Here is a 27,744-nt window from a genome sequence, read left to right as displayed (position 1 = left end):
GGGGAAGGTAAGAGGCAGAATAATATAGACAGGGGAAGGTAAGAGGCAGAATAATATAGACAGGGGAAGGTAAGAGGCAGAATAATATAGACAGGGGAAGGTAAGAGGCAGTATAATATAGACAGGGGAAGGTAAGAGGCAGAATAATATAGACAGGGGAAGGTAAGAGGTCTGGCCATAACATGTTGATCATCTCCCTTGCCTTTTTTTTCTGACCTATTACATTGGTGTACTAGTTTTGGTTTGATCGTTTTTATAGTTTTCTTTTCACAGATGCCAGAAAGAAAGCTACGTTATAAAGAGAGTGTTCCCATATTCTTTATGTCTGTATTGTCATTTGAGTCTATACAGTAACTGTACCACTCGGTAAACAGAGTGGTTTTGTGCCTTGTGGAGTGGAAAATAGCATGCAGTCTCACTCACAAGAATATGATTGTGAAATGCTACTGTGTCATTTACAATGGGTTCTGGCTGGGTGTGTAGTGATGTTTTATATTGTTGCTGCCATCAATACAGTTCCTACCATTCCTCTACAATATGTTTTGATGTGGACTACAGAGCTAAGCTTTTTCACTTGTTTAAAACAACCTCTGTGGAGATTCAAGGGTACAAGATGGTGTGTGTGTGTGTGTGTGTGTGTGTGTGTGTGTGTCTATGCCTGTGTTTGTGCAATCTTGGGAGTGTGTGTGTGTGTGTGTGTGTGTGTGTGTGTGTGTGTGTGTGTGTGTGTGTGTGTGTGTGTGTGTGTATGTGTGTGTGTGTGTGTGTGTGTGTGTGTGTGTATGCCTGCGTGCGTGTGTGTGTGTGTGTGTGCGTGCGTGCGTGCGTGTGTGTGTGTGTGTGTGTGTGTGTGTGTGCGTGCGTGCGTGCGTGCGTGCGTGCGTGCGTGCGTGCGTGTGTGTAATACTCTGCTCCTGCTGTCATATCTCTCTACAGGTGCTGAGGCTCAATGCTTTACTGAATACCTCCCTACTCCTTCATCCATATCAGTTATGGAATTATCATATCACACACACACACACCTACAGAGACTCCTTCATCCATATCAGTTATGGAATTATCATATCACACACACATACACCTACAGAGACTCCTTCTGGAGTGGGCCATACGCACTACCCTCTGAAGTGCCTTGCGGTCGGAGGCCGAGCAATGGCCGTACCAGGCAGTGATGCAACCAGTCAGGATGCTCTCGATGTTGCATGTGTAGAACCTTTTGAGGATCTCAGGACCCACGCCAAATCTTTTTAGTTTCCTGAGGGGGAATAGGCTTTGTCTTGCCCTCTTCACGACTGTCTTGGTGTGTTTGGACCAATCTAGTTTGTTCTTGATGTGGACACCAAGGAATTTGAAGCTCTCGACCTGCTCCACTACAGCCCCGTCGATGAGAATGGGGACGTGCTCGGTGCTCCTTTTCCTGTAGTCTACAATCATCTCCTTAGTCTTGGTTACGTTGAGGGATAGGTTGTTATTCTGGCACCACCCGGCCAGGTCTCTGACGTGTGTGTGTGTGTGTGTGTGTGTGTGTGTGTGTGTGTGTGTGTGTGTGTGTGTGTGTGTGTGTGTGTGTGTGTGTGTGTGTGTGTGTGTGTGTGTGTGTGTGTGTGTGTGTGTGTGTGTGTGTGTGTGTGTGTGAGGTGCAAAGCCATTTCCTTCCGAGGTGGGTGAGGTTGAAAGGAGGTGAAATATCGCTCTCCCTCTCTTCCTTCCAGCGGTTAGTGCCGGTCGCTAGCTGGGTTAGCCTCAGTGGAGCTCCAGGGATGAGGAGGCTGGCAGGGCAGACAATCATGCCCACCCTGTCTCCCCCAAGGCCCCATACTTCATCTCAATAAGCCCCTGTCTCCTCTGCTTCTGAAGAGAAAATAAAGAGAGAAAATAAAGAGAGGAGAGGAGAGGACAGGAGAGGAGTGGGTGGGGGTGAATCTCTGTGTGCAGCATAGAGAATAAGACTAAATATACTTTGGTGTTTTTGGATTGTCTTTATTTAGATTTATAATTATCTGAGAACCACGTTTTAATCATGTTGTTTTCCTAGCAGTGTTAAGTCAAAACTGGACCAGACTGCACTTCTCCAGTTAATAAATACTGATGGGAGTTTGGTTGCTGATGGGGTTGCTAAAGTCATGCTGTCAATCTGAACGTTTACATACAGAACACACGGATCATAGAATTACACATAGAACACACGGATCATAGAATTACATATAGAACACACGGATCATAGAATTACATATAGAACACACGGATCATAGAATGACATATAGAACACACGGATCATAGAATTACACATAGAACACACGGATCATAGAATTACATATAGAACACACGGATCATAGAATTACATATAGAACACACGGATCATAGAATTACATATAGAACACACGGATCATAGAATTACATATAGAACACACGGATCATAGAATTACACATAGAACACACGGATCATAGAATTACATACAGAACACACGGATCATAGAATTACACATAGAACACACGGATCATAGAAGTACACATAGAACACACGGATCATAGAATTACATATAGAACACACGGATCATAGAATTACATATAGAACACACGGATCATAGAATTACATATAGAACACACGGATCATAGAATTACATATAGAACACACGGATCATAGAATTACATATAGAACACACGGATCATAGAATTACATATAGAACACACGGATCATAGAATTACACATAGAACACACGGATCATAGAATTACACATAGAACACACGGATCATAGAATTACACATAGAACACACGATCATAGAATTACATATAGAACACACGGATCACGGATCATAGAATTACATATAGAACACACGGATCATAGAATTACATATAGAACACACGGATCATAGAATTACATATAGAACACACGGATCATAGAATTACATATAGAACACACGGATCATAGAATTACATATAACACACGGATCATAGAATTACACACACGGATCATAGAATTACATATAGAACACACGATCATAGAATTACATATAGAACACACGGATCATAGAATTACATATAGAACACACGGATCATAGAATTACATATAGAACACACGGATCATAGAATTACATATAGAACACACGGATCATAGAATTACATATAGAACACACGGATCATAGAATTACATATAGAACACACGGATCATAGAATTACATATAGAACACACGGATCATAGAATTACATATAGAACACACGGATCATAGAATTACACATAGAACACACGGATCATAGAATTACATATAGAACACACGGATCATAGAATTACATATAGAACACACGGATCATAGAATTACATATAGAACACACGGATCATAGAATTACATATAGAACACGGATCATAGAATTACATATAGAACACACGGATCATAGAATTACATATAGAACACACGGATCATAGAATTACATATAGAACACACGGATCATAGAATTACATATAGAACAGAACAGAACACACGGATCATAGAATTACACATAGAACACACGATCATAGAATTACACATAGAACACACGGATCATAGAATTACATGTAGAACACAATTACATCATAGAATTACATATAGAACACACGGATCATAGAATTACATATAGAACACACGGATCATAGAATTACATATAGAACACACGGATCATAGAATTACATATAGAACACACGGATCATAGAATTACATATTGAACACACGGATCATAGAATTACATATAGAACACACGGATCATAGAATTACATATAGAACACACTGATCATAGAATTACATATAGAACACACGGATCATAGAATTACATATAGAACACACGGATCATAGAATTACATATAGAACACACGGATCATAGAATTACATATAGAACACACGGATCATAGAATTACATAAAGAACACGTGGATCATAGAATTACATGTAGAACATATGGGATCATAGAATTTCTCTGAGTACCTCCTCAGAACATTAAAGAGCATTCTTCCATTCTATACGATCTATAGTCAATACACAATGTAACAGCTGGTACATTGTGTACATCATGTACAGGGTGATGACCCTGCCTTAGACTAGAGAGAGAGAAGTGGAATGGAGGTAGAGAGGGGGAGGGAGAGAAAGGGAAAGGGATAGAGAGAGTGTGTAAGTGTTGGGGTGGAGACTGTACTGTAACCTTGGTAACTTCTCCCCATACATCCAGAGAGACAGTTGTTGATGAGTCAGTGAACTCTGGTAGTGCTGCTGAAAAGCCTTATTGATTGGGTTGCATCATGTTGTACAACATATTCTGTCCTATCTCTTGACCCTTTTCACCCTTCTCCTCATCTCTCTCTCTCTCTCTCTCTCTCTCTCTCTCTCTCTCTCTCTCTCTCTGTCTGTCTGTCTGTCTGTCTGTCTGTCTGTCTCTCACTCTTTCTCTCCCCCATCTCTCTCTCTCACTGTCTCTCACTCTTTCTCTCCCCCATCTCTCACTGTCTCTCTCTCTTTCTCTCTCTCTCTCCCTCTCTCTCTCTCACTGTCTCTTACTCTTTCTTTCCCCATCTCTCGCTCTCTCTCTTCACACACACACACACACTCTCCCCACCTCCCCTCCCTTCCCCTCTCTCTCGCTCTCTCTCTCTCAATTCAATTCAATTCAATTGACTTTATTGACATGGCAAGTTCATTATTACTTACATTGTCAAAGTATACATATCGAAAAAATAAAAATTAAATAATAATATTTATATATAAATAAATGGTGGGACCAACAGCAATAATAATAGTAGTAGTGGACATGGGATTACCATTAATAACAACTACAACAACACTATTAATGAGAACAACAATACATTAAAGCAATGGTAGTAGACCAGTGTCAACGTGACTGAGAAGACACATGACATGGTATGAAAGACAAAACAAAACAAGATGGGAAATATTATCGACATTACATTGCACTTTTCACTGGCTGTCCCTCAGGTTGTGGCAGGAGGACACATATTTGGCTGTCAAAACTGCACATTGTGGCTTTTCACCCAATAAATATTAGATTTTTTCTTCATCTTTTATAGTTTCAAATTCTTTGTTTTGAATTATAATTTTGGGAAAGAAATATTATCTTAGGTCTGAGTATTTGTCACAGTGTAATAGGAAATGCAGCTCTGTCTCTACCTCTCCCCTGGAGCAGAGTATTTCTGTTTCTCTCTCTCTGTGTTTCTTTCTCTTTGTGTTTTTCTCTCTCTCTCTCTCTCTCTCATTATCTCTCTTCTCTTGTCTCAGAGGATATTCTCTACTCTCTACTCTCTATTCTCTACTCTCTACTCCCTAAGTCTTCTACTCTCCCAGACTACTCTACTAAGGGCTCTTTATGACTATTCTATTTTTAGCTAAATCTCTGTTGAAATTCTGTTCTTTTGATGGCTCTGTCTTACTCTGTCTGTCGTTGTCTGTCTGTCTGTCTGTCTGTCTGTCTGTCTGTCTGTCTGTCTGTCTGTCTGTCTGTCTGTCTGTCTGTCTGTCTGTCTGTCTGTCTGTCTGTCTGTCTGTCTGTCTGTCTGTCTGTCTGTCTGTCTGTCTGTCTGTCTGTCTGTCTGTCTGTCTGTCTGTCTGTCTGTCTGTCTGTCTGTCTGTCTGTCTGTCTGTCTCTCTCTCTGTCTGTCTCTCTCTCTCTCTGGGGCTCTCTCTCTCTCTCTGTCTCTCTCTCTCTCTCTCTCTCTCTCTCTCTCTCTCTCTCTCTCTCTCTCTCTCTCTCTCTCTCTCTCTCTCTCTCTCTCTCTCTCTCTCTCTCTCTCTCTCTCTCTCTCTCTCTCTCTCTCTCTCTCTCTCTCTCTCTCTCTCTCTCTCTCTCTCTCTCTCTCTCTCTCTCTCTCTCTCTCTCTCTCTCTCTCTCTCAATTCAATTCAATTCAATTCAATTCAAGGGCTTTATTGGCATGGGAAACATGTGTTAACATTGCCAAAGCAAGTGAGGTAGATAATATATAAAGTGAATATATAAAGTGAAATAAACAATAAAAATTAACAGTAAACATTACACATACAGAAGTTTCAAAACAATAAAGACATTACAAATGTCATATTATATATATACATTGTTTTAACAATGTACAAATGGTTAAAGGACACAAGATAAAATAAATAAGTATAAATATGGGTTGTATTTACAATGGTGTATGTTCTTCACTGGTTGCCCTTTTCTCGTGGCAACAGGTCACAAATCTTGCTGCTGTGATGGCACACTGTGGAATTTCACCCAGTAGATATGTAAGTTTATCAAAATTGGATTTGTTTTCAAATTCTTTGTGGATCTGTGTAATCTGAGGGAAATATGTCTCTCTAATATGGTCATACATTGGGCAGGAGGTTAGGAAGTGCAGCTCAGTTTCCACCTCATTTTGTGGGCAGTGAGCACATAGCCTGTCTTCTCTTGAGAGCCATGTCTGCCTACGGCAGCCTTTCTCAATAGCAAGGCTATGCTCACTGAGTCTGTACATAGTCAAAGCTTTCCTTAATTTTGGGTCAGTCACAGTGGTCAGGTATTCTGCCGATGTGTACTCTATGTGTAGGGCCAAATAGCATTCTAGTTTGCTCTGTTTTTTTGTTTATTCTTTCCAATGTGTCAAGTAATTATCTTTTTGTTTTCTCATGATTTGGTTGGGTCTAATTGTGCTGCTGTCCTGGGGCTCTGTAGGGTGTGTTTGTGTTTGTGAACAGAGCCCCAGGACCAGCTTGCTTAGGGGACTCTTCTCCAGGTTCATCTCTCTGTAGGTGATGGCTTTTTTATGAAGGTTTGGGAATCGCTTCCTTTTAGGTGGTTATAGAATTTAACGGCTCTTTTCTGGATTTTGATAATTAGTGAGTATCGGCCTAATTCTGCTCTGCATGCATTATTTGGTGTTCTACGTTGTACACAGAGGATATTTTTGCAGAACTCTGCGTGCAGAGTCTCAATTTGGTGTTTGTCCCATTTTGTGAAGTCTTGGTTGGTGAGCGGACCCCAGACCTCACAACCACAAAGGGCAATGGGCTTTATGACTGATTCAAGTATTTTTAGCCAAATCCTAATTGGTATGTTGAAATTTATGTTCCTTTTGATGGCATAGAATGCCCTTCTTACCTTGTCTCTCAGATCGTTCACAGCTTTGTGGAAGTTACCTGTGGCGCTGATGTTTAGGCCAAGGTATGTATAGTTTTTTGTGTGCTCTAGGGCAACAGTGTCTAGATGGAATTTGTATTTGTGGTCTTGGTGACTGGACCTTTTTTGGAACACCATTATTTTGGTCTTACTGAGATTTACTGTCACGGCCCAGATCTGACAGAATCTGTGCATAAGATCTAGGTGCTGCTGTAAGCCCTCCTTGGTTGGTGACAGAAGCACCAGATCATCAGCAAACAGCAGACATTTGACTTCGGATTCTAGTAGGGTGAGGCCGGGTGCTGCAGACTTTTCTAGTGCCTGCGCCAATTCGTTGATATATATGTTGAAGAGGGTGGGGCTTAAGCTGCATCCCTGTCTCACCCCATGACCCTGTGTGAAGAAATGTGTGTGTTTTTTTCTCTCTCTCTCTCTCTCTGTCTGTATCTCTCTCTCTCTCTCTCTCTCTGTCTTTCTCCCTCTATCTCTCTCTCTCTCTGTCTCTCTATCTCTCTCTCTCTCTCTCTCTCTCTCTCTCTCTCTCTCTCTCTCTCTCTCTCTCTCTCTCTCTCTCTCTCTCTCTCTCTCTCTCTCTCTCTCTCTCTCTCTCTCTCTCTCTCTCTCTCTCTCTCTCTGCCATCACCTTTATTCAGTCGTTTGTCCCTCTGAGTAATGATGAGTGTTGAGCATCTCCCTGGCAGGCCTGATAAACAAATTAAACAGATGGATGGAATGAATGAAAAAGTGCCGTAAAAAACGAGCGCATCTCCACAGAAGCCATTTTCTCATGACATATCTGTCCATCGGCCTTAACCCCGACGCGTACAACACTAAATCTGACAGATAGTCACACACACACACACACACACACACACACACACACACACTCTCTCTCTCACACACACACACACAAACAAACTGAAATGAAATTACCCTCCGGGAATGATGATTAGAGTTGTTTATGGTCTCCAGCCCACACTTTGCCATTTACAACGTCCAGTGTGTGTGTGTGTGTGTGTGTGTGTGTGTGTGTGTGTGTGTGTGTGTGTGTGTGTGTGTGTGTGTGTGTGTGTGTGTGTGTGTGTGGTGTGTGGTGTGTGTGTGCGTGCGTGCATATGTGACCAGCATGCTAGTATGCAAATCCAGACCTTCAACAAGCCTCTACCATGCAAAGAGAGAGTGAGTGAGAGGAAGAGAGAGGAGTCAGAAATAGGGAGATGGAGGTAGAGCAGAACTGAAGAGAAGAGAGGAAGAGGGAGAGAGAGATGAGAGGAGGGGAGGGGTACATAGCAAGGGATTATGCAGAGCATGGGAATAAAAAAGAGAGAAAGAGGAGAAAAGAAGGAGGAGAGAGTGAATGCCAGAGGGGAAAGCAGTCTTTCAGATAACCTGGTGACTGACAGCTTAATTTCCCTGCCATAGAGATCAAGGCCTGAACCAGGCAATTAGATCCAAAATGGACTCCACGGTGTTACCCCTGTCACTGAGATCATAGCCTTTCACCCAAACAGAGTGCTACTGCAGGTCATCAGAGCCATAATGGGCGCCATAGTGTTTGTATCCCTGTTGGAGTGGCAGGCCGATGGAACTTTAATGGCATCCGGACTGACTCTTCATATACATGTTAGTGACAGCAGACCCCAGCCATCAGAGCCCTAATGGTGTCTAGAAAATATTATTTCCAGCTCATTAGGAAGCTGTAGCCCTGTCCTTAACTACATGGATAGCAAGTGATAACACACACACACACTCACACACATTGTACAGAAACTGTTTGAGATATTCTCTCCTGTCCTGCTAATGTCCCAGTCTCCTTACAGTATACTGTAGCTAGGTATCTTCTGAGGAATGCTTCCTGTATCGATCTGCTCTCCCCGTATCGATCTGTTGTCCCTCTATCGATCTGCACTCCCCATTTCAATCTGTTGTCCATCTATCGATCTGCACTCCCCATTTCAATCTGTTGTCCATCTATCGATCTGCTCTCCCCGTATCGATCTGTTGTCCCTCTATCGATCTGCACTCCCCATTTCAATCTGTTGTCCATCTATCAATCTGCACTCCCCATTTCAATCTGTTGTCCATCTATCGATCTGCACTCCCCATTTCAATCTGTTGTCCCTCTATCGATCTGCTCTCCTGTATCGATGCCTAGGTTTACCTCCAATGTACTCACATCCTACCTTACCTTTGTCTGTACACTATGCCTTGAATCTATGCTATCGTGCCCAGAAACCTGTTCCTTTTACTCTCTGTTCCAACCATGCTAGACGGCCAGTTCGTATAGCATTTAGCCGTACACTTATCCTACTTCTCCTCTGTTTCTCTGGTAATGTAGAGGTTAATCCATGTCCTGCAGTGCCTGTCTCCACTCCCTTTCCCCAGGAGCTCTCATTTGATGACTTCTGTAACCGTAAAAGCCTTGGTTTCATGCATGTTAACATTAGAAGCCTACTCCCTAAGTTTGTTTTACTCACTGCTTTAGCACACTCTGCCAAACCGGATGTCTTAGTTGTGTCTGAATCCTGGCTTCGGAAAACCACCAAAAACCCTGAAATCTCCATCGCTAACTATAACATTTTCCACCAAGATAGAACTGCCAAAGGGGGCGGTGTTGAAATCTACTGCAAAGATAGCCTCCAGAGTTCTGTATTACTATCCAAGTCTGTACCCAAACAATTCTTGCTTCTACTTCTAAAATTTCACCTTTCCAGAAACAAGTCTCTCACTGTTGCTGCTTGCTATAGACCTCCCTCTGCCACCCAGCTGTGCCCTCGATACCATAGGTGAATTGATTGCCCCCATCTATCTTCTGAGCTCGTGCTACTAGGTGACCTAAACTGGGACATGCTTAACACCCCGGCCATCCTACAATCTAAGCTTGATGCCCTCAATCTCATGCAAATTATCAATGAACCTACCAGGTACAACTCCAAATTCGTAAACAAATCAAATCAAATTTGATTTGTCACATACACATGGTTAGCAGATGTTAATGCGAGTGTAGCAAAATGCTTGTGCTTCTAGTTCCGACAATGCAGTAATAACCAACGCGTAATCTAACCTAACAATTTCACAACAACTAACTTATACACACAAGTGTAAAGAGATTAAGAATATGTACATGAAGATATATGAATGAGTGATGGTACAGAACGGCCTAGGCAAGATGCAGTAGATGGTATAGAGTACAGTATATACATATGAGATGAGTAATGTAGGCTATGTAAACATTAGTGGCATTGTTTAAAGTGGCTAGTGATACATGTATTACATAAAGATGGCAAGATGCAGTAGATGGTATAGAGTACAGTATATACATATGAGATGAGTAATGTAGGGTATGTAAACATTATATTAAGTGGCATTGTTTAAAGTGGCTAGTGATACATTTTTACATACATTTTTCCATTATTAAAGTGGCTGGAGTTGAGTCAGTATGTTGGCAGCAGCCACTCAATGTTAGTGGTGGCTGTTTAACAGTCTGATGGCCTTGAGATAGAAGCTGTTTTTCAGTCTCTCGGTCCCTGCCTTGATGCACCGGTACTGACCTCGCCTTCTGGATGATAGCGGGGTGAACGGGCAGTGGCTCGGGTGGTTGTTGTCCTTGATGACCTTTATGGCCTTCCTGTGACATCGGGTGGTGTAGGTGTCCTGGAGGGCAGGTAGTTTGCCCCCGGTGATGCGTTGTGCAGACCTCACTACCCTCTGGAGAGCCTTACGGTTGTGGGTGGAGCAGTTGCCGTACCAGGCGGTGATACAGCCCGACAGGATGCTCTCGATTGTGCATCTGTAAAAGTTTGTGAGTGCTTTTGGTGACAAGCCAAATTTCTTCAGCCTCCTAAAGTTGAAGAGGCGCTGCTGCACCTTCTTCACCATGCTGTCTGTGTGGGTGGACCAATTCAGTTTGTCTGTGATGTGTACGCCAAGGAACTTAAAACTTACTACCCTCTCCACTACTGCCCCTTCAATGTAGATAGGTGGGTGCTCCCTCTGCTGTTTCCTGAAGTCCACGATCATCTCCTTTGTTTTGTTGACGTTGAGTGTGAGGTTATTTTCCTGACACCACACTCCAAGGGCCCGCACCTCCTCCCTGTAGGCCGTCTCGTCGTTGTTGGTAATCAAGCCTACCACTGTAGTGTCGTCTGCAACTTGATGATAGAGTTGGAGGCGTGCATGGCCACGCAGTCGTGGGTGAACAGGGAGTACAGGAGAGGGCTCAGAACGCACCCTTGTGGGGCCCCAGTGTTGAGGATCAGAATGGGTTGGAATGTTGTTACCTACCCTCACCACCTGGGGTCGGCCCGTCAGGTAGTCCAGTACCCAGTTGCACAGGGCACCCTCATAGATGTCATCCTAACTAACTCGCCCTCCAAATACACCTCTGCTATTTTCAGTCAAGATCTCAGCGATCCCAGTCTCATTGCCTGCATCCGTAATGGCTCTGCGACCAAACGACAACCCCTCATCACTGTCAAACGCTCCCTAAAACACTTCTGCAAGCAGGCCTTTCTAATCGACCTGGCCGTGGTATCCTGGAATGACATTAACCTCATCCCGTCAGTAGATGATGCCTGGCTATTCTTTAAAAGTGCCTTCCTCACCATCGTAAATAAGCATGCCCCATTCAAAAAATGTAGAACTAGGAATAGATATAGTTTCACTCCAGACCTGTCTGCACTTGACCAGCACAAAAACATCCTGTGGCTTTCTGCATTAGCATCGAATAGCCCCCGTGATATGCAACTTTTCAGGGAAGGTAGGAACAAATATACACAGGCAGTTAGGAAAGCTAAGGCTAGCTTTTTCAAAGAGAAATTTGCATCCTGTAGTACTAACTCAAAAATGTTCTAGGACACTGTAAAGTCTATGGAGAATAAGATGCCCACTGCTCTGAGGCTAGGAAACGCTGTCACCACCGATAAATCCACTATAAATGAGAAATTCAATAAGCATTTCTCTACGGCTGGCCATGCTTTCCACCTGGCTACCCCTACCCCGGTCAACTGCCCAGCACCCTCCACAGCAACCCACCAAAGCCCCCACCATTTCTCCTTCACCCAAATCCAGATAGCTGATGTTCTGAAAAAGCTGCAAAATCTGGACCCCTACAAATCAGCCAGGCTAGACAATCTGGACCCTCTCTTTCTAAAATGATCTGCCGAAATTGTTGCAACCCCTATTACTAGCCTGTTCAACCTCTATTTCGTATGGTCTGAGATCCCCAAAGATTGGAAAACTGCCACGGTCATCCCCCTCTTCAAAGGGGGTGACACTCTAGACACTGCTATAGACCTATATCGATCCTACCCTGTCTTTCTAAGGTCTTCAAAAGCCAAGTTAAGAAACAGATTAACGACCATTTCAAATCCCACCGTACCTTCTCCGCTATGCAATCTGGTTTCAGAGCTGGTCATGGGTGCACCTCAGCCACACTCAAGGTCCTAAATGACATCATAATCGCCATCAATAAGAGACATTACTGTGCAGCCGTATTCATCGACCTGGCCAAGGCTTTTGACTCTGTCAATCACCACATTCTTATTGGCAGACTCGACAGCCTTAGTTTCTCAAACGACTGCATCGCCTGGTTTACCAACTACTTCTCTGATAGAGTTCAGTGTGTCAAATCGGAGGACCTGTTGTCCAGACCTCTGGCAGTCTCTATGGGGGTGCCACAGGGTTCAATCCTCGGTCCGACTCTCTTCTCTGTACATATCAATGATGTCACTCTTGCTGCTGGTGATTCTCTGATACACCTCTATGCAGACGACACCATTCTGTATACTTCTGGCCCTTCTTTGGACACTGTGTTAACTAACCTCTAGACGAGCTTCAATGCCATACAACTCTCCTTCCGTGGCCTCCAACTGCTCTTAAACGCAAGTAAAACTAAATGCATGCTATTCAATCGATCACTGCCTGCACCTACCCGCCCGTCCAGCATCACTACTCTGGACGGTTCTGACTTGGTTAGACTGTAAACTCTCCTTCCAGACTCACATTAAGCATCTCCAATCCAAAATTAAATCTAGAATCGGCTTCCTATATCGCAACAAAGTATCCTTCGCTCATGCTGCCAAACATACCCTCGTAAAACTTCGATGATGTCATCTATAAAATAGCCTCCAACACTATTCTCAACAAACTGGATGCAGTCTATCACAGTGCCACCTGTTTTGTCACCAAACAACACTACCCACCATTGCGACCTGTACGCTCTCGTTGGTTGGCCCTCGCTTCATACTCGTCGCCAAACCCACTGGCTCCAGGTCATCTATAAGTCTTTGCTAGGTAAAGCCCTGCCTTATCTCAGCTCACTGGTCACCATAGCAGCACCCACTCGTACCACACGCTCCAGCAGGTACATCTCACTGGTCACCCCCAAAGCCAATTCCTCCTTTGATTGTCTTTCCTTCCAGTTCTCTGCTGCCAATGACTGGAACGAACTGCAAAAATCTCTGAAGCTGGAGACTCATATTTCCCGCACTAGCTTTAAGCACCAGCTGTCAGAGCAGCTCACAGATCACTGCACCTGTACATAGCCCATCTGTAAACAGCCCATCTATCTACCTACCGCATCCCCATACTGTATTTATTTATTTATCTTGTTCCTTTGCACCCCAGTATCTCTACTTGCACATTCATCTTCTGCACATCTACCATTTCAGTGTTTAATTGCTATATTGTAATTACTTCGCCACCATGGCCTATTTATTGCCTAACCTCCCTTATCTCACCTCATTTGCACATGCTGTATATAGACTTTTTGTTTTCTTTGTTCTACTGTGTTATCGACTGTATGTTTTGTTTATTCCATGTGTAACTCTGTGTTGTTGTATTGTGTTGAATTGCTATGCTTTATGTTGGCCAGGTCGCAGTTGTAAATGAGAACTTGTTCTCAACTAGCCTACCTGGTTAAATAAAGGTGTTCTCCACTAGCCTACCTGGTTAAATAAAGGTGTTCTCCACTAGCCTACCTGGTTAAATAAAGGTGAAATAAAAATAAAATAAAATCGATCAGCTCTCCCTCTATCGATCTGCTCTCCCCGTTTCGATCTGTTGTCCATCTATCGATCTACTCTGTATTGATCAGCTCTCCCTCATATATAACTGTAGCTAGCTGGCCTTACAGAGACACACACACCCCCAATGTGTTATCTGAGTGTGTCATTAGAAACACACACTCCCAATGTGTTATCTGAGTGTGTTATTAGTAATTATACAGTCTGATTTGAAATCCTTCAGATCTGTATTCTGACTCTCTCACATGTTTCTGTGCATTCTGTTTTACATACCTGTTCTCTCTCTGAGCAGCTCAGGGAAGATAACCGTTGTCACCTACGTGAGACAGAGAGATATTGTGTGTTTCAGAGATAACCGTTGTCACCTACGTGAGACAGAGAGATATTGTGTGTTTCAGAGATAACCGTTGTCACCTACGTGAGACAGAGAGATATTGTGTGTTTCAGAGATAACCGTTGTCACCTACGTGAGACAGAGAGATATTGTGTGTTTCAGAGATAACCGTTGTCACCTACGTGAGACAGAGAGATATTGTGTGTTTCAGAGATAACCGTTGTCACCTACGTGAGACAGAGAGATATTGTGTGTTTCAGAGATAACCGTTGTCACCTACGTGAGACAGAGAGATATTGTGTGTTTCAGAGATAACCGTTGTCACCTACGTGAGACAGAGAGATATTGTGTGTTTCAGAGATAACCGTTGTCACCTACGTGAGACAGAGAGATATTGCGTGTTTCAGAGATAACCATTGTCACCTACGTGAGACAGAGAGATATTGTGTGTTTCAGAGATAACCGTTGTCACCTACGTGAGACAGAGAGATATTGTGTGTTTCAGAGATAACCATTGTCACCTACGTGAGACAGAGAGATATTGTGTGTTTCAGAGATAACCGTTGTCACCTACGTGAGACAGAGAGATATTGTGTGTTTCAGAGATAACCATTGTCACCTACGTGAGACAGAGAGATCAAATCAAATCAAAATCAAATTTATTTATATAGCCCTTCGTACATCAGCTGATATCTCAAAGTGCTGTACAGAAACCCAGCCTAAAACCCCAAACAGCAAGCAATGCAGGTGTAGAAGCACGGTGGCTAGGAAAAACTCCCTAGAAAGGCCAAAACCTAGGAAGAAACCTAGAGAGGAACCAGGCTATGTGGGGTGGCCAGTCCTCTTCTGGCTGTGCCGGGTGGAGATTATAACAGAACATGGCCAAGATGTTCAAATGTTCATAAATGACCAGCATGGTCGAATAATAATAAGGCAGAACAGTTGAAACTGGAGCAGCAGCACAGTCAGGTGGAAGTTGAAACTGGAGCAGCAGCATGGCCAGGTGGACTGGGGACAGCAAGGAGTCATCATGTCAGGTAGTCCTGGGGCATGGTCCTAGGGCTCAGGTCAGTTGAAACTGGAACAGCAGCATGGCCAGGTGGACTGGGGACAGCAAGGAGTCATCATGTCAGGTAGTCCTGGAGCTCAGGTCCTAGGGCTCAGGTCCTCCGAGAGAGAGAAAGAAAGAGAGAAGGAGAGAATTAGAGAACGCACACTTAGATTCACACAGGACACCGAATAGGACAGGAGAAGTACTCCAGATATAACAAACTGACCCCAGCCCCCGACACATAAACTACTGCAGCATAAATACTGGAGGCTGAGACAGGAGGGGTCAGGAGACACTGTGGCCCCATCCGAGGTCACCCCGGACAGGGCCAAACAGGAAGGATATAACCCCACCCACTTTGCCAAAGCACAGCCCCCACACCACTAGAGGGATATCTTCAACCACCAACTCACCATCCTGAGACAAGGCTGAGTATAGCCCACAAAGATCTCCGCCACGGCACAACCCAAGGGGGGGCGCAAACCCAGACAGGATGACCACAACAGTGAATCAACCCACTCAGGTGACGCACCCCCTCCAGGGACGGCATGAGAGAGCCCCAGTAAGCCAGTGACCCAGCCCCTGTAATAGGGTTAGAGGCAGAGAATCCCAGTGGAAAGAGGGGAACCGGCCAGGCAGAGACAGCAAGGGCGGTTCGTTGCTCCAGAGCCTTTCCGTTCACCTTCCCACTCCTGGGCCAGACTACACTCAATCATATGACCCACTGAAGAGATGAGTCTTCAGTAAAGACTTAAAGGTTGAGACCGAGTTTGCGTCTCTGACATGGGTAGGCAGACCGTTCCATAAAAATGGAGCTCTATAGGAGAAAGCCCTGCCTCCAGCTGTTTGCTTAGAAATTCTAGGGACAATTAGGAGGCCTGCGTCTTGTGACCGTAGCGTACGTGTAGGTATGTACGGCAGGACCAAATCAGAGAGATAGGTAGGAGCAAGCCCATGTAATGCTTTGTAGGTTAGCAGTAAAACCTTGAAATCAGCCCTTACTTTGACAGGAAGCCAGTGTAGAGAGGCTAGCACTGGAGTAATATGATCAAATTTTTTGGTTCTAGTCAGGATTCTAGCAGCCGTATTTAGCACTAACTGAAGTTTATTTAGTGCTTTATCCGGGTAGCCGGAAAATAGAGCATTGCAGTATTGTATTGTGTGTTTCAGAGATAACCGTTGTCACCTACGTGAGACAGAGAGATATTGTGTTTCAGAGATAACCGTTGTCACCTACGTGAGACAGAGAGATATTGTGTGCTTCAGAGATAACCGTTGTCACCTACGTGAGACAGAGAGATATTGTGTGCTTCAGAGATAACCGTTGTCACCTACGTGAGACAGAGAGATATTGTGTGTTTCAGAGATAACCGTTGTCACCTACGTGAGACAGAGAGATATTGTGTGTTTCAGAGATAACCGTTGTCACCTACGTGAGACAGAGAGATATTGTGTGTTTCAGAGATAACCGTTGTCACCTACGTGAGACAGAGAGATATTGTGTGTTTCAGAGATAACCGTTGTCACCTACGTGAGACAGAGAGATATTGTGTGTTTCAGAGATAACCGTTGTCACCTACGTGAGACAGAGAGATATTGTGTGTTTCAGAGATAACCGTTGTCACCTACGTGAGACAGAGAGATATTGTGTGTTTCAGAGATAACCGTTGTCACCTACGTGAGACAGAGAGATATTGTGTGTTTCAGAGATAACCGTTGTCACCTACGTGAGACAGAGAGATATTGTGTGTTTCAGAGATAACCGTTGTCACCTACGTGAGACAGAGAGATATTGTGTGTTTCAGAGATAACCGTTGTCACCTACGTGAGACAGAAAGAGACACAAGAAAGAGAGACTTAGATTGGAATATATTGGTAATCTGTGTTTTTATACTAATATCTGTGTGTGTGTGTCTCTTCAGAGGGAACCCCCTACACATGGTGGGTGGGTAGGAGCAGTGAGAAACATTTCTACTGGGGAGGATCAGGGCCAGGGATACAGAAGTGTTCCTGTGGTATCGACAGGAACTGTACTGACCCCAAATACGACTGTAACTGTGACGCTGACCACAAACAATGGTGAGTACAGGCATGGGGTGTGTGTGTGTGTGTGTGTGTGTGTGTGTGTGTGTGTGTGTGTGTGTGTGTGTGTGTGTGTGTGTGTGTGTGTGTGTGTGTGTGTGTGTGTGTGTGTGTGTGTGTGTGTGCAGTCACATTTGCATGTGTTTCTGATTCAAATAACATTTTACATGCATTTTCAATATTCGGAAGATGCGCTTTTTGTGGCCTCCTTTGAATGCATTTGTGAAAAGAGTGTCTGCTGGATGACTGATTTATTGAATGTAAATTTGACAGAAACAACAGGGTATGTGTTGGGTGTTGAGGCAGTGAGCGATGTCTCCCCTCCTCCAATAATAACACAACGTTGTGTTTCCTCTCTCTCTATATCATTTATTTATTCTTCTCTCGCTCTATCATTTTCTCTCTTCCTCTCCCCCTCTCTCTTCCCATCTCCCTGTCTCTTTTCTCATCTCCCTGTCTCTCTTCCCATCTCCCTGTCTCTTTTCTCATCTCCCTGTCTCTTTTCCCATCTCCCTGTCTCTCTTCCCATCTCCCTGTCTCTCTTCCCATCTCCCTGTCTCTTTTCTCATCTCCCTGTCTCTCTTCCCATCTCCCTGTCTCTCTTCCTCTCCCCCTCTCTCTTCTCATCTCACTGTCTCTCTTCCCATCTCCATGTCTCTTTTCTCATCTCCCTGTCTCTCTTCCCATCTCCCTGTCTCTCTTCCCATCTCCCTGTCTCTCTTCCCATCTCCATGTCTCTCTTCCCATCTCACTGTCTCTCTTCTCATCTCACTGTCTCTCTTCCCATCTCCATGTCTCTTTTCTCATCTCCCTGTCTCTCTTCCCATCTCCCTGTCTCTCTTCCCATCTCCATGTCTCTTTTCTCATCTCCCTGTCTCTCTTCCCATCTCCCTGTCTCTCTTCCCATCTCCATGTCTCTTTTCTCATCTCCCTGTCTCTCTTCCCATCTCCATGTCTCTCTTCCCATCTCACTGTCTCTCTTCTCATCTCACTGTCTCTCTTCCCATCTCCATGTCTCTTTTCTCATCTCCCTGTCTCTCTTCCCATCTCACTGTCTCTCTTCCCATCTCCCTGTCTCTCTTCCCATCTCCCTGTCTCTCTTCTCATCTCCCTGTCTCTTTTCTCATCTCCCTGTCTCTTTTCTCATCTCCCTGTCTCTTTTCTCATCTCCCTGTCTCTCTTCCCATCTCACTGTCTCTCTTCCTCTCCCCCTCTCTCTTCCCATCTCACTGTCTCTCTTCCCATCTCACTGTCTCTCTTCTCATCTCCCTGTCTCTTTTCTCATCTCCCTGTCTCTTTTCTCATCTCCCTGTCTCTTTTCCCATCTCCCTGTCTCTCTTCCCATCTCCCTGTCTCTCTTCTCATCTCCCTGTCTCTCTTCCTCTCCCCCTCTCTCTTCCCATCTCACTGTCTCTCTTCCCATCTCACTGTCTCTCTTCCCATCTCACTGTCTCTCTTCCCATCTCCCTGTCTCTCTTCCCATCTCACTGTCTCTCTTCCCATCTCCCTGTCTCTCTTCCTCTCCCCCTCTCTCTTCCCATCTCCCTGTCTCTTTTCTCATCTCCCTGTCTCTCTTCCCATCTCCCTGTCTCTCTTCCCATCTCCCTGTCTCTCTTCCTCTCCCCCTCTCTCTTCCCATCTCCCTGTCTCTTTTCTCATCTCCCTGTCTCTCTTCCCATCTCCCTGTCTCTCTTCCCATCTCCCTGTCTCTCTTCCTCTCCCCCTCTCTCTTCCCATCTCACTGTCTCTCTTCCCATCTCACTGTCTCTCTTCCCATCTCCCTGTCTCTCTTCCTCTCCCCCTCTCTCTTCCCATCTCCCTGTCTCTTTTCTCATCTCCCTGTCTCTCTTCCCATCTCCCTGTCTCTCTTCCCATCTCCCTGTCTCTCTTCCTCTCCCCCTCTCTCTTCCCATCTCACTGTCTCTCTTCCCATCTCCATGTCTCTCTTCCCATCTCACTGTCTCTCTTCCCATCTCCCTGTCTCTCTTCCCATCTCCCTGTCTCTCTTCCCATCTCCCTGTCTCTCTTCCTCTCCCCCTCTCTCTTCTCATCTCCCTGTCTATTTTCTCATCTCCCTGTCTCTCTTCCCATCTCCCTGTCTCTCTTCCCATCTCCCTGTCTCTCTTCCTCTCCCCCTCTCTCTTCCCATCTCACTGTCTCTCTTCCCATCTCCCTGTCTCTCTTCTCATCTCCCTGTCTCTCTTCCCATCTCCCTGTCTCTCTTCCTTCTCTCTCGGTCTCTTTTTACAGTAACAGATTAGTGTTATTTTGTGTCTCTCCCTCTTTCCATTAATAATGTTTGTATTCATGTTTTTTTATCCGGAGCTATAGCACACACACATCTCTATTTCCCTTCATAATGTTGGGATCATCACACACACACACACACACACACACACACTTGGCCTCACAGTGAGTGCTCTCATTGTGTCATCAGCATATTAGTCCTCATAAAAGGCGTAGAACATCAAGCAGATAATGAGGATGAATACAGGTTGCTTCAGAAGACAGAGACAATTAATTTCAAAGTTATTAACGCTTAACCCCTTTTTTTATCCTCTGTCTCTCTCTCCGTCCTTCAATCTTTCTTCTCTTTACACAATAATCTAGAAAAATACTATCTAGTATTACGATCTGATCACTATCTAACATAGAACTATCTCCTTCATTTCCTCCCCTTCACTCATCTGTTCATTCTTCTCCTCCCCAGGAGAGAGGACAGTGGCCTGTTAGTGTATAAGGACCATCTGCCAGTCAGTCAGGTTGCCGTGGGTGACACCAACCGGCAGGGTTCAGAGGCCAAGCTCACCATCGGGCCACTCCGTTGTCAAGGAGACCGTGAGTTCCGCACCTCAAACTGTTATTAATAGTGAATGATAATTGTGTGTGTGTGTGTGTGTCCATTTATTGCCCCCAACCTATGGACCAAGTTACACCAGAATTAGATATGGGAGCAGGATAATGAGGATGGAGATGGCCAAGCATTGAGATGTAAAATATATTCATTATGACATATTAAAGATATATTAAACATTTCACATTTGAGTAGCTCCACCTCATATGATTGATACGTTTTATTGGCCGTATAGAGTTATGACTCAGTAAGACTAATGATGATTGGCTGACAGTTAATGGGTTGTCATGGGTAATTGAGTAACGTCTTCGATGGTTGGCTATAGTTTGGAGAACAGAGATGAGTGCTGCAATGGTTGCTAATGAAGTTTGTGTGTGTGTTCGTGCGTATATGTGCATGTGAATGTTTGTGTGAGCGAGTGTGTGTGTGTAAGAGTGAGTGTCATACACACATACGCCCACGTATTCAATATAATATGGGTCTTCTATGATAAAAAATGTCTGGACATTTTTTCAGCTTTTTCTCTTGAGAGTAATATAATTAGAGGACTTTGATAAAAAATAATAGAACATTTTACTAAATTATACACCTAAAAGGCACTTTTTACACACTTAAAAGGAGAAACGAATGGAAGAATGACAGAAAGAAAGAGAATTATATAACTTTTCTGTCCCTTTTAAACTTCATCATTACCATGTCCACATGATGTAGGACAAAGGATTCGACCCTCAAACATAGCTGGAAGAGTGTGTGTGTATGTGTGTGTGTGGCTTCTGGTGCAGTGTGATAAGCTCTCCTCTGTGACAGCACTGGACTCTACCTCTTCCCCAGCACCGCTTCCCATCCCAGAGCAGAGAGGCTTAGAGAGAGAGGGGGAATCAGAGAGAGAGAGGGAAACCGAGAGAGAGAGGGGGACAGAGAGAGAGAGGGAAACCGAGAGAGAGAGAGGGGGGGGGGACAGAGAGAGAGAGGGAAACTGAGAGAGAGAGAGAGAGGGGGGAACAGAGAGAGAGAGGGAAACCGAGAGAGAGAGAGAGAGAGAGAGAGAGAGGGGGGGGACAGAGAGAGAGAGGGAAACCGAGAGAGAGAGAGAGAGAGAGAGAGAGAGAGGGAGGGACAGAGAGAGAGGGAAACAGAGAGAGAGAGGGGGACAGAGAGAGAGGGAAACCGAGAGAGAGAGAGAGAGAGAGAGGGGGGGAGGGACAGAGAGAGGGAGGGAAACTGAGAGAGGGGGGAACAGAGAGAGAGAGGGAAACCGAGAGAGAGAGAGGGGGGGCAGAGAGAGAGAGGGAAACCGAGAGAGAGAGAGAGAGAGAGAGAGAGAGAGAGAGAGGAGAGAGGGGGGGAACAGAGAGAGGGGGGAACAGAGAGAGAGAGGGAAACCGAGGGAGAGAGGGGGGACAGAGAGAGAGGGGGGGGGGGACAGAGAGAGAGAGATAGGGGGAAACAGAGAGAGAGAGGGAAACCGAGAGAGAGAGGGGGGACAGAGAGAGAGAGGGAAACCGAGAGAGGGGGGTAGAGAGAGAGAGAGAGAGGGGGGGGACAGAGAGAGAGAGAGCGAGAGAGAGAGGGGGAATCAGAGAGAGAGAGGGAAACTGAGAGAGAGAGAGAGAGAGAGGAAACAGAGAGAGAGAGGGAAACTGAGAGAGAGGGGGAACAGAGAGAGAGAGAGAGGGGGGAAGAGAGAGAGAGAGAGAGAGAGAGAGAGAGAGAGAGAGGGGGAGGGAAACCGAGAGAGAGAGAGAGAGGGGGGGGGAACAGAGAGAGAGCGGGGTAAACAGAGAGAGAGAGGGGGGAAATTGAGAGAGAGAGAGAGAGGGGGGAACAGAGAGAGAGAGGGAGGGACACAGAGAGAGAGAGAGAGAGAGAGAGAGAGAGAGGGGGGGGGCAGAGAGAGAGAGAGAGAGAGGAACCGAGAGAGAGATAGAGAGAGAGAGAGGGGGGGGAACAGAGAGAGAGAGAGAGAAGGGGGGACAGAGAGAGTGAGAGGGAAACCGAGAGAGAGAGAAACGGAAACCGAGAGAGGAGGGAAAGAGAGCGAGATAAAAGCGAGGGGAGCGTGACAGAGAAGGGTGAGGGAGAGAGATTTAATGTTATTCAGGGCACGGCTGGAAGTGACAGATGCATCTGCCACCACACACACATACACACAGTCACAGTCTCGTGTCTCTGTGTGAAGAGACCGGCCTTTTGGAGCTTCACATAGATCTCACTGAACCGATAACATACATGCTCTTTCTCTCTCTTTCTCTCACACATTATCTGTTCTCTCCTCTTTTCCTTCTTTATCATCTTCCCCCTCCTCCTGCCAAAAATATGCAGAGAGAGAAAGAGAGAGAGAGAGACAGAGAGAGAGAGAGAGAGAGAGAGAGTGAGAGAGAGAGAGAGATTAATTGAAACGCTGAACCCCGTGCTATGAGCATTTGTTCGTACAAAGGTCATCTGACATTCTCTGTCTCTTTCTCCTCTTCTATCCCTCTGCGTTTCCTCTGCTTTTTCCCAGATAACTACTGGAACGCGGCGTCGTTCACCACGCCCTCCTCCTACCTGCATTTCTCCACCTTCCAGGGAGAGACCAGCGCAGACATCTCCTTCTACTTCAAGACCAGCGCTCCCTACGGGGTGTTCCTGGAAAACCTCGGCAACACTGACTTCATACGCCTCGAACTCAAATGTTAGTTACTGGACCTTTTTCTCTCTTTTGGCCGTCTTTTGTTCCGTGGCTTCTTCTTCTTCCCATGTTTCTCCTTTCGTTGACCTCTCTGTATTTTTGGGAGGACGTTCTCTCTCTCTTTCATCTGTTTTCGTTTCTCCCTTTTCCCTCTACAACCCTCCACCCTTCCTGCACTGTATAAAACATCTGAAGTTTCTGTTCGGACTGTAAAACTTTTCTGAGACAATTTCCCCTTAGTTCTCTATGTGGCTCTTAAGAGATGATTGACATGTCATATGCTTTATGTGCCTGTGCTCTAATGACTCAAATTAAATGTCTAAATGGCCATTCAATCGGATTCAGATTGAGAATGTTAAATTCCTGGGGATCAAATTTAACCACAGTTCTTTTACGACGAGACGGCTATTTAACTAGAGTGGCTGTCAATTTGATGATGGATGACAAATTACATTTCAGCAATTTCAAAGAGCTTTAGGTTTAATGGGGGCAACTAACCTCATCCACCCACCATTTTGTGGCACAGTGTTTAGTAGTAATGTATACCAGCTACCTGGTATCACGTTTTAGGGAAGACCCAGATGCAGACAGTGTCGAAGTAACAAAAGTGTATTACTTGAACAGGGGGCAGCCAAAATGACAGGTCAAGACCAGGCATAGGTCAGTAATCCAGATCAGAGTCCAAAAGGTATAGAATGGCAGGCAGGCTCAGGGTCAGGCTCAGGGTCAGGGTCAGGCTCAGGGTCAGGGTCAGAGCAGGCAGAATAGTCAAAACTAAAAGTAGAGAAAAGTAGAAAACAGGAACTAGAAACAGACAGGAGCAAGGGGGAAAACGCTGGTAGGCTTGACAAAGAACAAAAACAGAGAACACAGGTATAAATACACTGGGGAGAATGGGGAAGATTGCGACAACCGTAGGGGTGTGGAGACAAAGGCAAGCTAGGTGGGCCCTACCACTAATCTCCTCGGCCTCGAGCCGCTCCAGGGTGCCACCGTGTTCTCCAAGCTGGGCCTACGGAACGCCTACCACCTTGTGTGGATACGGGAAGGGGACGAGTGGAAGACTGCCTTCAACATGGCCAGTGGTCACTATGAGTATCGGGTCATACCATTTGGCCTTACCAATGCACCAGCTGTTGTCCAGGCTCTAGTTAATGATATTCTCTGCGACATGTTGAACCGTTTTTTTTTTGTCTACCTCGATGACAATCCTCTTATTCTCCCGCTCTACCCAAGAACACGTGCTCCACGTCTGGCAGGTTCACCAATGCCTCCTGGAGAACAATTTTTTTGTGAAATCAGAGAAGTGCAGATTCCTTTGCTCCACCATCTCCTTCCTGGGTTACATCATCGCTGCAGGGAGTTTACAGATGGAACCCGGGAAGGTGAGAGTGGTGGTGGATTGGCCCCAGCCTACGTCCGGGGTGCAGCTGCAATTTTTCCTGGGATTCATTGACCCGTCCCGCCAGTTCGTGGTGGAGGCCAAAACTTTGCCCTGCACCTCAAGTTACATCCCTGCGCCTTCTTCTCCCAACGCCTCAACGCCACAGAGAGGAACTACGATGTGGGGAATCGTGAGCTTCTCACGGGAAAGATGGCGTTGGTGGAGTGGAGGCACTGGCTGGAGGGGGCGGAACATCCGTTCATTGTGTGGACCGACCATAAGAACCTGGAATATCTCCGCACCGCCAAGCTTCTCAATTCCAGGCAAGCTAGGTGGGCCCTGCTTTTCAGTGGCAACAGACAAACAGAGAACACAGGTATAAATACACTGGGGATAATGGGAAAGATGGGCGACACCTGGATTGGGGAGGAGACCAGCATAAAGACGAAAAAGATCAGGGTGTGACACCTGGGGGGAAGCACGTCAGACATCTTGGCTTACTAATACTGTATAACACCTACTTAGGATATACACTTTACACTCCTCCTCCACCAGCTGGCATGTCTTTCTCTCCATTTCTCTCTGAAAAGATGTTGTTGAATATTCATGTGTGATTCCGAGTTGTGAATGAGCATTAATTTTGTCGGAGTAGAAATCATTTATTTCTGCCTCTCATCTTTCAGCCGTTCTGCCTCTCATCTTTCAAAGCACTCTCTCAAGGGTGAGGTGTGTGTCCCTGTCCTTTTTTCTTTTGTTAAGAGAAGGAGAGATGTTGCGTGGGATGGGATAGAGAGAGAGATGGAGACAGAGAAGGAGAGATGTTGCGGGGGATGGGATAGAGAGAGAGATGGAGACAGAGAAGGAGAGATGTTGCGGGGGATGGGATAGAGGGAGAGATGGAGACAGAGAAGGAGAGATGTTGCGGGGATGGGATAGAGGGAGAGATGGAGACAGAAGGAGAGATGTTGCGGGGGATGGGATAGAGGGAGAGATGGAGACAGAGAAGGAGAGATGTTGCGTGGGATGGGATAGAGAGAGAGATGGAGACAGAGAAGGAGAGATGTTGCGGGGATGGGATAGAGGGAGAGATGGAGACAGAGAAGGAGAGATGTTGCGTGGGATGGGATAGAGAGAGAGATGGAGACAGAGAAGGAGAGATGTTGCGGGGGATGGGATAGAGAGAGAGATGGAGACAGAGAAGGAGAGATGTTGCGGGGATGGGATAGAGAGGGATGGAGACAGAGAAGGAGAGATGTTGCGGGGATGGGATAGAGGGAGAGATGGAGACAGAGAAGGAGAGATGTTGCGGGGATGGGATAGAGGGAGAGATGGAGACAGAGAAGGAGAGATGTTGCGTGGGATGGGATAGAGGGAGAGATGGAGACAGAGAAGGAGAGATGTTGCATGGGATGGGATAGAGGGAGAGATGGAGACAGAGAAGGAGAGATGTTGTTGGGATGGGATGGGATAGAGAGAGATGGAGACAGAGAAGGAGAGATGTTGCGGGGGATGGGATCGAGAGAGAGATGGAGACAGAGAAGGAGAGATGTTGCGGGGGATGGGATAGAGAGAGAGATGGAGACAGAGAAGGAGAGATGTTGCGGGGGATGGGATAGAGGGAGAGATGGAGACAGAGAAGAGGGAGATTTGTTGGAGTTTGTCCAAGTCGTGCTCAGGCCCACAATAGATTAGTTAGTCTGTTTTCACACTGGGGCTCCGTGTTTGACTGTGTTTCACTCAGCTAACAGAGGCTAAACTGACTCTGTTGTTTCTGGAGGGAGAGAAGAGGGAGATTAGTTAGTCTGTTTTTAGACTCTGTGTTTGATTGTGTTTCACTCAGCTAACAGAGGCTAAACTGACTCTGTTGTTTCTGGAGGGAGAGAAAAAGGAGATTAGTTATAACAGTGGTGATCAGTGTGTGATTGAGAAGGGAGAAGGGAGAGTAACTCACACATATCCTTTAGGTTGTAACATCTGGACTGAACAGGTGGCTAGTGGCATGTTTATACACACATACACACACACTCACACACACACACACGCACGCACACACAGTCACACACCTCTACCAACACACACACTCCTCTACACACACACACACACTTCTCTCTTTCATCTTGTGTGCGTGTGTGTGCGTGCGTGTGTACGCGTGGGTGTGTGTGTTTATCAATCTTTTGGTGAATTAGCTTTTGAATTAGCTTTTGGTGAATTAGCCATCAAACACTGAGTGCAATCATATTCACAGTAAAGCTGAAATCTATAAGAGTTAAAAGACTCTACATAAATAATGAGACATGACTAGATATCGAACTGTAAAACAACTGGAAAACAATGACTTATGAGATGAAAAATGTTGACTATTATAAACCAAAGGTACTTTATGCATTGAAATAAATAGATTCACTGTGGTTGGTCGTTTGTGGACATGGTGCTGATTAACGTTGTCTTCCTCTTCTCAAGCTCCTACTGTTGTCTCGTTCTCATTTGATGTGGGGAACGGTCCCGTGGAGTTGGCCGTCCATTCAGCCACACCCCTCAACGATGACCAATGGCATCGTGTGATGGCGGAGCGGAACGTGAAGGAGGCGGTGCTACAGCTGGATCTGAACTATAGGGAAACTCGTCCCGCCCCTCCACAGGGACACACAAGGCTAGAGCTGTTTAGTCAGCTTTATGTGGGTAAGAGAAAGAGACACACACACACACACACACACACACGCTCACACACCAACAGAAAAAGAGTGCAATACTATACTACGTTTTAATTTCATTCAACAGTATTGCCAATATTTTTACGTTACAAAATGAAATAAGTTGGTGATATAGTTTGTGCCAGTATAATGGCAGGTAGCCTAGTGGTTAGAGTGTTGCGCCAGTAACCAAAAGGTTGCCAGATCAAATCCCCAAGCTGACCAGGTAGAAATACATTGTTCTTCCCCTGAACAAGACAGTTAACCCACTGTTCCTACACTGCCATTGAAAATAAGAATTTGTTCTTACCTAACTTGCCTAGTTAAATAAAGGTCAAATAAATTAGTAAGAGCTGCAGTTTCTTTATGTTTCCCAAAGTAGGTTCTCTGAAGCTTTGACACGAATGGGGATAATGAAGATAAGCTGTTGAGGTTTCATCAGATATCACACTGTTTCACACACACACACAGCTGATGTTAACAAAGTTAAAGGAATTATGTGAGTACAACTAACCTAATTCACTTAGTCCTAACTCTTAATCTT

General features: G+C 45.3%; 1 protein-coding gene across 1 annotated transcript in view; it reads left to right on the top strand.

Annotated features, from left to right (window-relative positions):
- The window catches only part of LOC112227472 (contactin-associated protein-like 2), a 132,262-nt gene that overhangs the window by 55,968 nt on the left and 48,550 nt on the right, over positions 1–27,744 (top strand). Inside the window, exons 10-13 of the mRNA XM_042308824.1 lie at positions 17,442–17,598; positions 20,312–20,439; positions 22,959–23,129; positions 26,971–27,189. Coding sequence (XP_042164758.1) covers positions 17,442–17,598; positions 20,312–20,439; positions 22,959–23,129; positions 26,971–27,189 — 675 coding nt within the window. The remainder of the gene's footprint in view (positions 1–17,441; positions 17,599–20,311; positions 20,440–22,958; positions 23,130–26,970; positions 27,190–27,744) is intronic.

This window comes from Oncorhynchus tshawytscha, linkage group LG29, assembly GCF_018296145.1.
Source record: "Oncorhynchus tshawytscha isolate Ot180627B linkage group LG29, Otsh_v2.0, whole genome shotgun sequence".
In the NCBI taxonomy this organism is placed as follows: domain Eukaryota; kingdom Metazoa; phylum Chordata; class Actinopteri; order Salmoniformes; family Salmonidae; genus Oncorhynchus; species Oncorhynchus tshawytscha.
Note: the sequence above shows the minus strand (reverse complement) of the source record. Positions and strands in the feature narration are given on the sequence as shown.